We start from the raw sequence: 16,735 nt of genomic DNA on the forward strand, positions 1-16,735 counted from the left end.
TTACATTTTAAATTCTTATCTTTATAATTAGAGTTTTAAACTATGCTGAGTATAATAATTTTAATAATTAAAATAAAAAAAAAATTTTTAAATTGAAATTTTGACACTGAAATTAGCTGACACTTGACAATTTTTTGATTTTTTTTTTTTTTTTTTTTAAATAAACTAGGTTTAGAAAATTATTTTTTTAAAAAATGCATTCATAATTTTTTAGAGTTTCTCAAGATGGATTTTTTAAAATAAATTTTTCTTGCTGTAATTTATTTGTTAAAAAAGTTTTTTAAATTATCATATGTCTCTCAATTTCAATATCATAAAAACTAAATCTAAAAGTAAATAGACTGTATTAAAAAAATAATTTTTTTTTTTTAATATTAATTTTATCTAATCAAAAATTTATTTATTAACATTGATAAATACATAAAAATAAAACAAATTAATTATCTACACTATCAAACTTATTTCGTAAATATTTCAACATTTCGTCTATTTTTTTACTATCTACATTTATTTTATTTGTACTTGTAATCTCTTTATTTTTACCAGGCGGAGTATCACTTGGAAGTGGAATTTGTGATAAATTGAAATTATCCTCAGTAATTGTAGGAGGTGGAAGTGGTCCAATAATATCTGAGTCATCGTCACTTGAATCACTTGAATGATGAGATGTTACAGGTGGATTAACTTCACTAGACCTATGAGGATGCACAGAAGAATTGGATACAGGTGTTGGTATAAAATGAGTCGGTGGAGGAGGTTGTGAAAAATCAATTGTAGAAATATCTGACGGAGCTGACAATGAAGAATTTTGAATATTTTCAACATTTGATACTTGAGGAGTAATAATAGCATCCGAAGGTTTCACTTTTTGTTCATCATCATCCTCTTGATCTTGATTGTCTGGGCCATATTCGTCCCATAAATCTGTAGGGTCTGGTCCATTGATTTTAAGTCTCAGAGGATCATCTTCTTCGTCAAGTTGTTTTGCTACTAATTGGTAGTCCTTGCTATGTTTTAAATATCCTCTACTCGTAAAATTATCATAAACCGGAGCGAATTCACCATGACGATCTTTGCGACGTTTTTGAATCCATTCTTCTTGAGACAATTCTCGCCATTTCGGCCGCTTCCCTAGAAGTTCTCCAAATGCCTTGATTTTATCTTCAATAGTCTTCAAATTATTTTTTTCTTGATGCTCAGAATCTTTAAAATTATTGGCTTCAGTTGAAGTTTCTGATTCAGAAGCAGTTGAAGCAGCTGGCTGGCAGTCAGCAGTCGCTGATTCAGGTAAAGAAGATTCAGCTGTTGTTGCCTGACTGTCTTTAGCAATTTCTTCTTCAGTAGGCTCTGGTGGTAGACCAGCTCTTATCCTTTGTCTAACTCTAGCAGCTTTCAATCTATTCAACTCCATTTTACTTTTTAATTCTTTTATTTCTTCAAGTTCTTTTTGTCTTTGTTCAGTTTCTTTCCGTAGTTTAGCAAGATTGGCTTGTTGTTTAGCTCGCTCTTCTTCATCCTGCGAAAAAGCATAGTAACCAACACCATGATTTCTTGCTTCATCGAACAAAACATCCTGATAATGAATATCTGATTTGTGAGTTAATTTTTCTTCTTGTTCTTCCCATTTTTTTCGCATTATTTCTATTTCTGGTTCTTTTTCTGGTGGAATAAATTTATACTGTGTTTTATTGTTATTTTCATTTTCATTTTCAACCTTTTTTTCGACAATTTCCTCTTTAATTAAATTATCCTTTTCTTTCATTTTAGGTAAATCCTTTCTCAAACATTTCCTCGTGCGCCCAAAACAGTCTTGATACTCAACCCAATCTTCCTCTGGATCTGAAGCGTAATCATCATAATCGTCTTCTCGATGAATTTCAGGTTCTGATTCATCCGATTTATTTGAAAAATCCACTAAATAGCGATTACTGTCATCATCATCATCATTACCATTATTATTACCTCCTCGATATCCTTGTTTTTTTAATTTATCATAAAGCTTAGATTTAGCTTCAAGCATGTACTTGGATTTATTTAGCAAATTAATATCTTCAATTTCTGTTACCTTTCCTGATTTATTATTAAATTTTTTCTCTTCTTTATTTTTAATTGTTTTTGTTTTAACTTTAGCTTTTGGTAAATTTGTCTTTGTAACAGCCTGCTTAGCTTTGACTTCTTCAACTTCAGCATGTTTGCGAAGAAGTTCTGCTTTTAAACCAACTAATGATGAATAACTTACATTAATTTTTTTACTATTATTCATTGTTTATTTTTTTTTTTTTTATTAAAACTATAAAAATAACTCTTATTTACGTTTTTTTGTGGGTTATGTCAAAACATAAAAATAAAAATAAATGAAAACATAATAACAATGATACTTTTTTAACCAATGTTGGTAGAGTAAAAATTTTATTGATTAGCTGAGTCACGACATACCCAAAAGAATTAATTTTTATAGATCGAGCCATCATAAATAAAATACTTGACGTGATTGGTGGGATTTGAAAAAGTAAAGTTTGTAACGAACTATAGAAAAAAATGAGGTGGGGGTCTGAGAAAACAACACAATACATTCCTCGTCCGTCGTGTATTGTGTACTATTGAATTCAGTTACAACTTTGATAATTATATATTTTTTTTCATCTCCAACGAAACGTGATGAGCAGAAAAATATAATAGGTTAATTCTGAATTAGTTTGAGTGAAAATAGTGATAATTATAATATAATTGATTAGTGAGCTTGATTTTCGAAAATACGTTTATATGTAATTTTCTACATCACGCATAAAACGACCGTTACGTTTAAAAAATTTGTAATTTATTTTTCGATTTTACGTTATAAATTATCATGGGTAATTTAACAAGTAAATTGTTTTTGAACGATGAAGAAGTTAACAGTAAATCGAAATTATCAACTCAAATTAAAATGGGCACACTTGAAAAAAATCAAGAAAAACATCAATGTACTCCGATCATGACAAGGAAAGAATTATCAGCTGATCCACGATCTGCATCTGCTGGAATATTGAGAACTCCAATCGAGGTATTTTTTTTATTCAATTGAATCTTTATTCAAATTATTCAAAAAATATTTAATTATGGCATATTTTTATTTTTAATTTTTGTGTACTTTTCAGGTTGATACAACACCTACCGGTGTACCTAGACGGGTAGCAAAAGCGATACCTAAATATTTACAACCTAAACAATATCTTGAAACTGATATTGATAGTGTTGTTCCAGCATTATCATCAGCACATGCAACTTTGGATCCTCGATCGCCCAATGTTCCTTGCACACGGACACCTATCATGGTAAGTTGATTTTTTATTTTAATTCCTGAAAGGCCAACTAGGAAAAAAGTACCCACCCCTAAAATTCAACGTTATTTTAGAATTTTACAGACTTTATTATGAAAATGAAGTTAGCCGACATTTCGAAATTTTTAGAAATTTTTTATTGAAAAAATTTCAATTAAACAATTAAAAAAAAAATTGTCACATGTAAAAAATTTTAAAAACTATAAGTGCAATTTTTTAGAAATATCTTTTTAGTTGTAATTTAATTAAAAAAAAAAAAATCAACAATTTTTACACGTCTTCTAACTTCAGTGTCATACTTTATTAATGTAAAAACTTATTTTTATATCATTAAATTATATCTATCTTACGCATAATTATTCGAGCTTTACTTAGAAACAAAAAAATTTTTTTGCCTTTATTGGATACTTAAAATTAAATTGTACTAGTTCTTTTACCCTTATTTTTATTACAGAAATATAGTTGAGATGTTTGCCTATCAGGGGTTAAAAATACAATTTTATAACGTTAAAATAAAAATTATAATACTAATTCTATTTTTCAATTTTCCTATTAATGTTATCATTTATAAGTCACAATCTATCATATTGATAATGACTATGTTTTATGATTTTACATGTACTTTAATCATTTTCTTTTATACTTTTGCCATCTGACTTTTTGCCTTGGCATTTAGATCTAAATAAATAAATAATTATTCTTTTTGATAATAGGTTAAACATGTGCCAGAATACTTGACTCCGGTTGTAAAGATAGAAGAAGCGCCGGCAATGGATACACCACATATGCTTACTAACAGACTTGATCCACGTTCTCCAGCGGCTGATTTTGATAGAACGCCAATTTTAAAGCCTAAATCGCCTAAACGTAATGGGCCACATGAAAATAATAATAATTCAATGGAATGTACTACAGAAGTATTAAATCCACAATTGGCTTATTGTGAAACTACCACTGATTTCAATATATCAGAAATTCAAGTTTTGCCGGAAATTGTCTCTGAACAACCATCGGATTTGAAAAAACGTTTAGACCTAGATGATGATTTTAACACCAGCATCGACGATTGTCTGTTTGCTAAATGTAGCTCCGATGAAAGTGATTCAGATGGACAGTTAACTGTTATTCCTAACTTAAAAACTATGAAGACAGATGAAAAGTTATCGTCTACTCATGAGATTATGAATAAAGAATTAACCGCTGCTGATGAAGAAATAAAGACAGTGAAAGAGGATTTGGAGATAATTACTAATATTTCAACTTTGATAAATAAAAGAACAAAGGTCGATACTGAAGAAAAAATACGTATTTGGAGAGATTCAATATCGCCAGATCTTTTCGAAGAGCCTAAGCCCAAAAGTATGACGTCTAAACAGGAAGAAATTATCATTGAGTTTGATCAAGATCAATCAATCTCTAAACCTGAAAAGACTAGTAATGTTTTGTTAGAAAAAACCAACGAAAACACAATTGGTAAGGAACCTGCTATCAAAAAAAAGAAGACAGCACATAAACCTAAGGGAATAATTAATGATAAAAAGTCATCGAATTTGACGGGAGGACGCACACCATTAAGTAATCGTTCTAATAGTCATAAATCTGAAATTTCAAGTAAATCGCCTCAACAAATATTTAGAAGTAAAGCTCTATCCACTAAACCATATCAACAAGAAAATACACCACCTCGCAGTAAAAATTTAAATTCGAAAATTAAATCTAGTAATGCACAGTGGGATTTAGATAAGACTGTTATTATATAATATAATAAGTTTTTTCATTTTATTCTTAATTTTTCAACTTATAATAGTAATATTGTTTTGTTTAATTAATGTTATTAATAGTTTTTTATAAAATCTTAACTTATTTTCTGACTTTATAGAGTCAATAATTATTGGAGTTATTTTACTTACATTAATAAACTAAGAATGTATTTTTATTTAATGATTTATGACTGCGAATTTCATTATTTATGAAATAATTAATTCATTTACTATTTTTTCCGAATGTATAAGTGTGTATTAATAAACAAAAAATTTTTTCTACAATTACTTATATTTTTTTTTTCTTATTTTGTGATAACTCATAAGTATTAAATGTGATAATTTTTTTGCTCCGTTTGAATATCTGCATATCTAGTGACGCATGCGCTAAAACTTAAAAGCAACGTGAACACATTGTATATTTTTTTTAATGTCTTTCGTGTTGTAAGCCCGAGTCTAACCAAATCATTCCCACGTGTTGATGTTTTTCTTTCAATCAAAATTGATTTTTAAAATCTTTTATTGTTAATAATAATTTAACTAGATAATAAAGTTGTTTAAAAATATCAAAAACTTTTTTAAAATGGCGGTGAAAACGTCAAAAAAAATTTCTAAAATAAATAGTGATTCTAAAAAAATTAAGGTTAAGAAAGCAAGTAAAAGAAAATTTGATGAAGAATTGATTGAAGATAAATACGAAGAAGTAAGAGAAAAAATAAATGAAAATGAAGGTAATAAACGTATTAGATTTCTATTACCATTAAAAACAAAGGATGGATCCATCAAAAAACAAGTTATTGAAGAAGACATTGAAGATGAAGAGGAAGAGGAAAAATTTAATGAAAATGAGAATATTGAAGAAGAAGTTGAAAATGACAGTGACAATGAATTTATAGAAACATTTCAAATGAAAAAACAAAATGTTAAAGTTAAAAAAGATATGTCAGAGATTGAACTTATGGCTCACAGGCGTAAACTATTGAATGAAAGAAAAATAAAGATTGGACTGACTGCTAGTACTCTCTTGGAAAATCCTGAAATAAAAGTTAAAAATTTCACGGTTCTATTGGATTTTATGGAAGAAAAGACGCCGGGTATTTATATTACTGTTAAGAAACTTGCGGCTGTTTCATTACTGGAGGTCTTTAAAGATATATTACCATCTTACCATCTATACCAGCTCAAGCAAGAAGGAGTAAAACGTAAATATATTTTTTTGATAGTACATTTATAATTGATAATACTAAAGTTAGCCGACGTTTTTAATTTTTTGATTTTTTTTTCAATAATTAAATTGGAACAAAAAAATATTTTTTAAAAATTGCACTTACAGTTTTTTAAGTTTTTTACAAATGAAATTTATTTTTTATTTTTTTTGTAAAAATTTTTTTAATAAAAAAATATTCTAAAAATTTTTAGATGTCGGCTAACTTGATTTTCATTTGTAATTGACATTATTATAATTTATTTATTAATTTTTTTCAGTTAAAAAGGATACATTTAATTTACAAAATTATGAGGCATCACTATTGAAGTATTATAAAATGTATCTACAAAAACTAGAAAAACTGGCTGGAAAATTGAGACCAAAGAAAGGTGATCATAGAATTGTTCCTGAGCCTGAATTACAACTTGGAGAAGTTGCCATCACATGTATGTGTGATCTATTAGCTACTCATCCTTACTTCAATTATTCTTCAAACATAGTCTGTTTCTTGATTCCATATTTGAATAATAAATATCCTAAAGTACGAGAAATAGTTGCTAAATGTTTTTCTCAAATATTTAAAGAAGATAAAAAATTAGAATTAACACTTACGATTGTACGTAAATTGAATCAATTGATAAAAGCAAAAGAATATTCATTACATACCGAAGCACTGTCAGTGCTCTTGTCACTCAGGATTCGTAATGTCAATTTGGATAAAGAACGTGATGAAGAATTGAAGCAGAAAAAACTACAGAATCATAAATCAAGAATTTTGGCGCTGAGTAAACGTGAACGTAAAAGAAATAAAAAGTTACAAGAAGTTGAAAAAGAACTCCTTGAAACTAAAGCAGAAGAAAATAAAGCTCAAGCAGAAAAAGTTTTAACTGAAATAATTAGTATTGTTTTTACAATTTATTTTAAAGTTATAAAAACTTTTCCTAATTCAAAAATTTTATCTTCTTGTTTAGAAGGATTGGCTAAGTAAGTTAATTTTTTTGTATATAATTCCTATTTAAACTATTAGTAAATTTAATTAATAACTTATAAATTTTTTTTTGTTTTTAACAGATTTGCTCATTGTATAAATTTAGATTTTTACCAAGATTTGGTAAATGCTATCAATAAATTATTAGCTAATGGAAATTTAGGGCTACGAGAAAGATTGCACTGTATTCAGACAGTTTTTACAATCCTTTCAGGACATGGTTCAGCATTAACTATTGACCCTCACAGGTAACATTTTTAAAAATTTTAAATGTCACTTTCAACTAAAAAAAAAAAAATAACATGTTATTTTTAAAATGATTTTTTTCTTTTTTAGATTTTATTTACATCTGTATAAAATTTTACCAGATGTTCATATGGCACGTAATGAAGAAAATTGTGAAATTCTCGTCCATTGTCTTACTCAGGCCTTAATAAATCGTCGAAAAAAAGTCACTCAAGCCCGTCTGAATTCATTCATTAAAAGAATTTTAATGGTAACTTTACAACTACAACACCACGGATCTCTTGGTTTACTTGGAGTCGTAAAAAAATTACTCCAATTATGTAAAACCACGGAAATTTTACTAGACACCGATAGTTCTGCCGGTGAAGGGCTCTATCAACCAGAATTAGATGATCCAGAATATTGTAATGCCCATCGAACAGCTGCATGGGAGCTGGTTGCTCTGCAGAGGCATTATCACAGTATCGTTCAAAAAATGGCTAAAAATTTAGCATGTAATGTTCCGACTTCTGGAGAAGGATCTTTGATTCCGGAAATAGGGAAATTATCAGCTGAAGAACTATACTCTCAGTACAACCCTTCAGAAGTTGCTTTTAATCCTGCCGTTTCTGTTCCAAAGAAAAATGTCGGTAAATCTTCTATTTCCTTCCGCGGACATTTTATTGATACTAAATTTAATGATTATATTGAAAAAAATAAAGACAAACCCTCAGAGATAACAACGAATTTAGATTTTTATGAAGCACTTCAAATGGAATAGTGTATTGTAAAATATGTGATTGTAAGTAAATTTAATAAATGATTTTTTTTCGTACTTCAATGTGAAATTTATTTTTTATAATTAACATCTAATTATAAAAATATGTTTATGATACTTTATTAAAAATAATTAAAAAATTTCTCTTAGTACCAAGTTTTATCTCAGTATCTATAAATTATTTTCAATTAATTTTTTTCCATTGCTTCACGAATGCGAGCTTTTGCAGATTCAATAGAAGTTTGAAGATCATCTTTTGGCAATAAATTTCTCACACTAAAAAAATAAATAAATTCTATTAAAGATTATTATTTAAAATAAAATTAATATGTAATTATTTAAAGTAAGATTACCTTTCGTCTCTTATCAAGATTCTTTTTTTAGTTCTTTCCGCATTGGGAAGCAATTTAATTGTTATACCTTGATCAACTTTTTTTACAGCTGAGAAAATGTTAACATCCTTAGTAGAATTTTTAAACTGAGATAATTTTTTTGTGTCAATCAATTTAGGCCGCTCTACTCGTACTTTTACACCTTCAGTATTTCGGCCTTTATAATTTTTACTGCTCGATTGTAAGTGTAATTCATGCTTTGGAAGACTTGGTTCAGAAACTGGACGTGGGTCAATATTTCTTGGAATTCCATTATATATGCTTGAGAAAGATTCCCCAGGGTATTGTTGTTGTAGTCTCTCTTCAGTTAATGGTAATGTTGGATATTTTTTTTGCCTGTTGAATTGCTGCCTGCAATCAAATCACCATAAACTAATTAATTTCTTCATACTATACAATTTTAATTGATTTTTAAAAATCAAATAATTATTTTTTATACTTAGGTTCGAAGGAATCAACTTTTAAATTTGTAGCTTCTTCTTTTTGCCGTTTTATTCTCACTGAAATATCTCTACGTCTTTGGATTAATTTTTTTCTAGTTTCTGCAATTGACTCCAATTCTGGAGCATAGAACACGTGTAGTACACCTCCGAAGAAATTTTTACAATCTAAAAACCGCTTTGCTATTCTAAAAAAAAAAATAATCATTATTAATTAACATTTGAAATAAAAATAAAACTTAGAATAATCAATGATACTGAAATTAGCTAACAATTGACAATTTTTTTAATTTTTATAACAAATCAATTACAATAAAAAAAAAAGGTTTCTAAAAATTTTTACTAAGAAGTTTTTTTAATTTTCACATTAGAAATATTTTTAGTAAATTTTTTTCATAATAATTTAATTGCTATAAAATTTTTAAAAAATTTCTAATGTCTGTCAACTTTACTGTCATCAATAATCATTCAACAAAAATAATTTAATCTGTCTATCAGTTACCTTGCACTCTGTATTCTTTCATAGCGCACGTGATACGATTCTGTGAATTCTTCATCAGGATAATCATTTATTCCTGCGAACTCTTTAATATGACCGTAAGGTGAAACTATTTTCATTAAATCATCATGTAATTTTAATTTAGGAACTCCAGATATTATTATATGCTGTGATTCATCGTTGACTGTATAAACCTGTCAAATAGAGCTAATTTGTCAAGGAAAGTAATAAAAAAAAATAAGAATAACAAACAGCGTACAATTAAATTTTTTATAAACCATAATTGTAAACATAATTCAATTTTTATAATTATTTATATCATTAGGATACAATGCTACCTTAACCGCTGTTAATTTTTTTCCTTGTCTGTAGAGAGGCCTCGTACGACATAATTCCAATTGTGAATGATGTTCAAGCTTCTTAATATTACTTACTGATGGTTCAGACATTATTATAATTTTCATTTATAAATTAAAATAATTGTAAATGTGTAACCGCTTAATTTATACAACGTGATATTTTTGTTTATATCTCTATTTCGAAACGCAAGGTAAATAACCAATAAAAAATAAAAAGGCAAGTTTCTATTTAGGCGGGAATTGAAAAAAAAAAAAAAACTTTATTTTTTAAATGAGTAAAAAAATTATTTATGTATAAAATGTATCAAAGATTTAATATATATTGTTATAAACTTTAATTACCAACAAACTTGTTTATCTGATATTAAAATTTTTAGCGTTTTACGCGTAATCAGTCTTATTGTATGGATCGGTATAGTATATGTATATAAAATACAAATAATGTTGTCTTTTTCTTTTAATGCATGACATTTATAATACTCTAAACACCAATAAGTTTCTTTTGATCGAATAACTGGCTTTTTATTTGTATTTTTGTCATGCTCTTGTTTATCACTTGGTTCTGAAGTTAAAAATACTTCAACAGCTTGATAATAAAATGATCGTAAAATATCCAACTTGTGGGCTCCAGTAGGATGATTTGAAGACGGTTTTGGATTTCTACCAGCAACATATTTACCAGTTTGGTAATCTATCAGTAAAAATCTACGGCAAAAAATAATTTTTTGTTTGGAATAAAACTGAAGAGATATATGAGGAAATAAATAAATAATAATACCCTAAAATAGATGGGTCTAATGAAATTGTAGATGGAAAACAATTAGGATAACATTTTTCAGCTGATCGTAAAATGTCAATATGACTCCGCCAGCATTGGATAGCTGTCTTTTCAATTTCTGTTAAATCTGGTTTTGGTCCACACAATGCTAATATTTGAACTCCTTCAATCAATGTTATTGTTATCAGTCTGAATGCTATCTAAAGTTTAAATGCACAAATGTATTATCAATTAATAACAGTAACAATGACTAGTTGCATCTTTAATGAGATATAATGAAGTTATTGACAAGTACGTAGACATTAAATAAAATGTAATATAAAAGCTATTAAATAAACCAGAATTTATGGTTTTATGGTAACTTTTCAAGTGCTTGATAGATAATTATATTTAAAATTTAAAACTTAATACGTGATAAAATAATAAATTTTATGTAACTATTTTTTCAAACTTCTTATTCACATGCCTGTTTTAATAAAATTAAAACTAGTTAAGTAAAATAGAAAAAAAATGAACTTACGTTTGGACTCATTTTTGGCAAAAATACTGGAAAATCACATGCAGTACTATTTTTATCCATAAATGCAGCCATTACAAGTAATTTTATTTCTATAGAATCTAAATCCCACCAGCTTTCAGTTGCTATTGCTACACATCCATGAACAAGAATACAACCGTAAGATGAATCTAAATACTCTACAAATGTTTCAAGACTATTCTGAAAATAATAATTTTTATAAATTAATTTTCATATGAACAGTATTACATTATTTAGAAAATCTCTATTGAAAACAGCTAACAATTTATGTGTATTCATAAAAAATTTACAATTATTTGAAAGTGTACTGAAATTTTAAAATGTCTTTTATATTGATTCTTCTATCACTATGTCCATTAAAAAATTATCGGGTACCAGCTATTTTCAATAGAGTTAAAGAAATATATTTTATATACTCGTAGTAAATTATTTTCAGGACATAAGATACAGCTTGGCAGTGTAATCAATTCAACTTTATCGCTAGTTCTATCGCCAATATCCAAGCAATCAAACAATCTATCAATAATAGTACTGGAAGCAAGTAAATCTTTTTTTAATTTTTCTAAATTACGTGGATTTTTAATTTCCTCAATACCAACGACGAATATCATTGCGTTGAATACAGCATCAATAAAGTAATCTAAAATTTTTTTGGTCGTCCCACTGGCAATTGCTATTAAAATAACCGACTCTACATATTCTTTCCAAACTATAACTGTATCTGGCATATGAGTATCATTTAATTTAATATCCTGTGATTTTAAAAACATATGAATACCACTTAATGATGCCATTTTTGAAAAAGTTATCTGAAACAGACATTGTTATTACATTTACATCAAAATATTATTAACCATTTGACATAAACAAACTTACAATATTTCCATCGCCTCTTTTTTTTAAAAAGATTGGAATACCTCCTGATGATGTTAAACACATAACATGAGCTGCCATATTTTTTAAATTATTTTTTTTTATCAATTATTAATTTTCTTTGACCATTTGAATTTTTAATGTTGAAAAACGGCTTTGGATAACTTTTTTTTTTCAATTAAAAAATTAACAGTGTAATTGTGTGATTATAAAAATAAGTTTCTTTAGAAACAAGAAATTTTGATCAAGCAAGTTTGATAATAATTTCTATTGAAATAATTAAAAATTAAATTATCTAAATTTTAGATCCTGATTTAATAGATTTTGTTTACAGTAAATCGATGGAAAATCATTTTAACTATATATATATATATATAACGACACTTGTCACTGTCACTTTATCAAAGTTGATATAGTAAATATTGAATTTTTCGGCTGTTGATAAGTAGAACTTTTGTTTACAAATATATTATTGTTCCAATTTTGCATATGCGTATAAATATTTTTATTTAAAATTGTTTACATTTATGTAATATTGAAAACTAAAAGAACTTTCTGATTTTATTTAGTATAAAATTATATACTATACATTCATAAGAATAATATAACAAAACAAACTGATAATTCTTCGTCTGATGCCTACTATTCATCTAACAAAGCGATTAGTTCCACGCGCTTTCATTTTATGCAACAATTAACAAAAACAAGACCATTGAGCACATGGTCCGCATGCCTACAGCTTAACAATGGCGGATCCTTTGAGTTTATTACGAGAATATAATGTTAATAAAAAAGAGATAAAAGAACGTGGCGATAAAATTATTTTTGGTGAAATTTCTTGGCCAAAAAATATAAAAACTAATTATCTTGCGTATGGGTAAGAACATTTTGTAATTTAAAACTTTCCTTTAACTAAAATGCCGTATACATTTTTTGAGCAAATTTCTTCAATTTTTAATTAATATTTATCTGAATTTCAGCTCCAGTAAAGAAGGAACAGAAAAAACTTACTACACTCTAGAATGTCTCATATTTTTTTTAAACAGTGTGCAACTTACACACCCTGTCTATGTGAGACAAGCTGCCGCAAAAAATATTCCAGTTGTACGTCGTCCAGATCGTAAAGATTTGTTGGCATATCTTAGTGGAGAAACGACAACTTCATCTGCTATAGATAAGACTTCACCATTAGAGATCCCAGTACAAGTCAAGAGGCCTGTTCAAAATGAACCGGATTGTTATACGTTAAAAAAGGCAAAATTTGGAGATTCAGATGTACAGCGAATGAAAGAACAGCTCGCAATAAGGCTGGATACTTCCAAAGAAACGACTGTTACAGTTGACAACATAAAATCACTTTCTGATACTTTATCACCAGAGACAATCGCAACTATCATAGTCAAACGTATAGCTAAAAAACGTACAACCATAAAAGAAAATGATGAACTTGAAATTAATTCAGATTTCCAAATTATGGTGGATATGGATGCTTACAATTCAAAAGATATTATTTCTCATGAAAGACAATATCAAGGTCGAGTTGTAATTTTACAAAGCAAAGGTAAAATATTTAACAATGTTTTTGCTATTTTACAAAGTATCATTGGAAAGGAATCAAAAATTCAGGATAAAGATAAAGGTACTAAATCAGAATTTCCACCGCCACCACCACCAACACCATTGCTCGAAAAACCTGCTGCTTACAATCGTTACGTTCAAGAAAAATTTTTTAATCTCAATGATACTGAAGGTTTCAAAATTAATACCATGGGAAGTTATCATGGTACGATATCGGTTAATGAAAAGTCAAAGTTAACTATCACAGAACCTCTCCTCGCTATAGAATCAAAACCGCTAGTAAAGAAAAAACCTTTAAATAGAACTCCTATAATTATTATTCCAAATTCTAATTGTTCATTAGTTACTATGTATAATATAAGAGAAATTTTAGAACAATTAAAGTTTGTAACTAATGAAGAACAAAAAGCTGCTGGTGTTCAAAAGAAAAATCAAATAACTATTCAAAGAGCTAAGAAAGATGGTTCGATGGTACTGTACCAAGTTATTGATAATATTCAAAAATTATCAAGCGCTGACTGGAATCGTGTCGTAAGTGTTTTTGTCTTTGGACCAACTTGGCAGTTCAAGGGATGGCCCTTCAATGGTGGGCCTGTAGAAGTATTCTCTAAAATAAAAGCTTTCCATGTAAAATATGATGATGAGGGATTAGATTTAAATATTGCTAGTTGGTCTGTAGATATCATCGAATTGAGTCGCACTAAACGACACTCCGATCGTGCTGCTATAAGTAAGTACTGGGAAATTTTAGACAGCTACATTGCTCGGAATAAACCTTTTTTAAAATTTTGAATTAATATAAATAAATTAATTCAAAAAAAAATATTTCTTCAATTTTTTATTAAGTATATTTGATTTTCGTAAAAACCAAACTTGAAGTCAAGACTATTTTGTGATTTTGATAAAATAATTTACACTGAGTAAGCATATAGTTAAAAGAGTTTATAATTTTATATAAAGTCAAACGTTTGTAAGTAGTTAATATATAAAAAGAATTAAAATATATCACTATTTTTGTTATTGTTATATAGCTACAAAATTAGTAGCAAATTTATTTAATTTTCAAAATATTTTGAATATTATACAATTTAAAAAGTTTAACGATGTGAATATTGCGTTCAATATCCATAAAAATGTATTTTTTATACTTATTAAATAAAATATAAAAATTAAATTAATAAAAATGAAAGTTATTGTTTTCAATATTATAATTTAACACTATGTTCATTAATTTCACTAAATTTATCAAAAATATGAGTTACATAGTGGTATTCTTATGTTATCAAGTTCGTACTCTGAAATTATAACATTACTTCTGCAGAAAAAAATTTCATGTGCCATAAAGATTGTTATTTTTTTATTTAGAATCCTTCAACTTTATGTTATTTATATTCAATGTGAAAAAATAAAGAAACAAATAATAAATTGAGTATGCTTTTTACTGTGTTATGTCAATTATTACTATTTTTTTCATTGAATCAACAAGAATCCCACATAGTCCACTCGCTGTATAGGGATGTGATTTGCAATTTTCGTCTTATGAGGGTTAATGAGTGTTCTTTATGTTTTTTGATGCGTAGATTACGAATCTGCAAGTGATTTTTTTGTAAGTTTATGCATTTAAAAGTTATTAACAATTTAATTGTTTAAAATGACTTTTTGGCCATAGGGACTTTAAAAATTATTTTTTTTTTTTTACAGAAGTCTTCATTATTATAAAACGAACATTTTTTATTAAGATAGTTTTTCAATATCTCTTATAGATTCAGAGATAATTAATTTTTTATAACAATGCGCGTAAAGTGCCTACTGCGCATGCGCGCTCATTCAAACTTGCCCGGGAAGCGAGATACAGTCAACTTATACTAATTCTGCAATACGAAATTTTACTTTTTAGTAAATTTCATCTATCATATTTTGTTATTTATCGCAAAATTACTTTATGAGAATTTATGAGGTCTATCAAACTAGCATAGACTCGTCCATCAGGCATTGACTTATTATTCAAGTAACAAAATTTATTTGTGGTGCTAAATTTGTTGCTTTTTTGTTGATAATTAGTTGCTCTATTTAGAATATTGTTGCTTGTTTATATTCCGAAAAAACAATAATAATGGCCGTCCAAGATGGGCTCTGCCACTGCTAGCTTGATATGCCTTATTATGATAATTAATTATCAGTATTCGTATATTTAACAAAGAAGAGTTAAAATCGACAAAAGACGACGTCCAAAATACATAACACGTTGCTATAAGGTTTTCAATTACTGCGAACAAATAAGAGCATCTAAATATCTTCGCACTACACATAGTTGATATTTAAAGCATTAAAAAATAATTAAATAATTTATAATTAAAATATTAAAAATAAAGTGGATCCATGGCTGTAAAAATTTATTACTCAATGAATGAAAATGAAGATTACTTTGAAAATTCAATTAGTTAATCGATATTTGAAAAAAATTATTTGTCGTTAGTCTTTTATTAATACTAATAATTAATTATCATAATATCTTATGAAGTAATTTTGCTATTAATAACAAAATATAATAGATGAAATTTATTAAACAATAGAATTGCTAACAGTAGCAATTTATTTCTACATCTTAGACTGGAGTTTTGTCGTTTTTTAACTTCCCGTTATGAGAATTCATACTTAAAAAAATTGAGAAGTTATTTGTTTCGCTCCAATTTATGGAAATCTAGTTTTTATCAGATGTTCATATATTATTAGGCCCTAAGGAGCTATTTAATTGTGACTATTTCCAAAAGAACGGCTTAAATATTTAAATTCATTTTTATGATACTGAAGTTGGCTGGGAACTGTCAATTTTTTTAATTTTTATAACAAATACCAATTTTTAATAAAAAAAAATGCTTCTAAAAATTTTTACTAATAATTTTTTTTAATTTTCACATTTGGAATTTTTTTATGCGTGCCTACGCGTGAGTGACAGTCTTAAGAACTATTTCTTAGGTGGCGCTGCTTCAGGAATTTAAA

The 16,735-nt window shown here is 27.3% G+C and overlaps 6 protein-coding genes across 7 annotated transcripts; 3 read left to right on the forward strand and 3 right to left on the reverse strand.

Moving 5' to 3' along the window:
• Positions 1 to 387: 387 nt before the first annotated feature.
• Positions 388 to 2,315, reverse strand: LOC123261275 (coiled-coil domain-containing protein 174). Of its 2 annotated transcripts, XM_044722846.1 has the most exons (2): positions 740 to 2,315; positions 388 to 703 (listed from the first exon to the last, which is right to left on the reverse strand). In XM_044722846.1, the coding sequence occupies exons 1-2, from the start codon at positions 2,261 to 2,263 to the stop codon at positions 437 to 439; spliced, it is 1,791 nt and encodes a 596-aa protein (XP_044578781.1). In that variant the 5' UTR covers positions 2,264 to 2,315; the 3' UTR covers positions 388 to 436. The 2 variants fall into 2 exon arrangements, with proteins under 2 accessions (XP_044578781.1, XP_044578780.1); XM_044722845.1 differs by having other exon boundaries at positions 390 to 2,315.
• Positions 2,316 to 2,561: 246 nt separating this feature from the next.
• LOC123261277 lies at positions 2,562 to 5,264 on the forward strand. The gene is made up of 3 exons (XM_044722849.1): positions 2,562 to 3,043; positions 3,138 to 3,314; positions 4,034 to 5,264. The coding sequence occupies exons 1-3, from the start codon at positions 2,849 to 2,851 to the stop codon at positions 5,078 to 5,080; spliced, it is 1,419 nt and encodes a 472-aa protein (XP_044578784.1). The 5' UTR covers positions 2,562 to 2,848; the 3' UTR covers positions 5,081 to 5,264.
• A 238-nt stretch (positions 5,265 to 5,502) lies between these two features.
• LOC123261276 (nucleolar complex protein 3 homolog) lies at positions 5,503 to 8,335 on the forward strand. The gene is made up of 4 exons (XM_044722847.1): positions 5,503 to 6,282; positions 6,566 to 7,271; positions 7,359 to 7,523; positions 7,612 to 8,335. The coding sequence occupies exons 1-4, from the start codon at positions 5,664 to 5,666 to the stop codon at positions 8,279 to 8,281; spliced, it is 2,160 nt and encodes a 719-aa protein (XP_044578782.1). The 5' UTR covers positions 5,503 to 5,663; the 3' UTR covers positions 8,282 to 8,335.
• A 67-nt stretch (positions 8,336 to 8,402) lies between these two features.
• Positions 8,403 to 10,163, reverse strand: LOC123261278 (RNA-binding protein 48). The gene is made up of 5 exons (XM_044722850.1): positions 9,948 to 10,163; positions 9,613 to 9,803; positions 9,110 to 9,298; positions 8,632 to 9,021; positions 8,403 to 8,554 (listed from the first exon to the last, which is right to left on the reverse strand). Exons 1-5 carry the CDS (start codon positions 10,071 to 10,073, stop codon positions 8,467 to 8,469), a joined length of 984 nt encoding a protein of 327 aa, XP_044578785.1. The 5' UTR covers positions 10,074 to 10,163; the 3' UTR covers positions 8,403 to 8,466.
• A 107-nt stretch (positions 10,164 to 10,270) lies between these two features.
• LOC123261279 (protein fuzzy homolog) lies at positions 10,271 to 12,333 on the reverse strand. The gene is made up of 5 exons (XM_044722851.1): positions 12,161 to 12,333; positions 11,701 to 12,093; positions 11,267 to 11,464; positions 10,747 to 10,946; positions 10,271 to 10,673 (listed from the first exon to the last, which is right to left on the reverse strand). The coding sequence occupies exons 1-5, from the start codon at positions 12,236 to 12,238 to the stop codon at positions 10,307 to 10,309; spliced, it is 1,236 nt and encodes a 411-aa protein (XP_044578786.1). The 5' UTR covers positions 12,239 to 12,333; the 3' UTR covers positions 10,271 to 10,306.
• Positions 12,334 to 12,659: 326 nt separating this feature from the next.
• Positions 12,660 to 14,618, forward strand: LOC123261280 (parafibromin-like). The gene is made up of 2 exons (XM_044722852.1): positions 12,660 to 13,034; positions 13,138 to 14,618. Exons 1-2 carry the CDS (start codon positions 12,904 to 12,906, stop codon positions 14,525 to 14,527), a joined length of 1,521 nt encoding a protein of 506 aa, XP_044578787.1. The 5' UTR covers positions 12,660 to 12,903; the 3' UTR covers positions 14,528 to 14,618.
• The last annotated feature ends 2,117 nt before the right edge of the window (positions 14,619 to 16,735 follow it).

The sequence above is a fragment of the Cotesia glomerata genome, linkage group LG3 (assembly GCF_020080835.1).
Source record: "Cotesia glomerata isolate CgM1 linkage group LG3, MPM_Cglom_v2.3, whole genome shotgun sequence".
NCBI lineage: Eukaryota > Metazoa > Arthropoda > Insecta > Hymenoptera > Braconidae > Cotesia > Cotesia glomerata.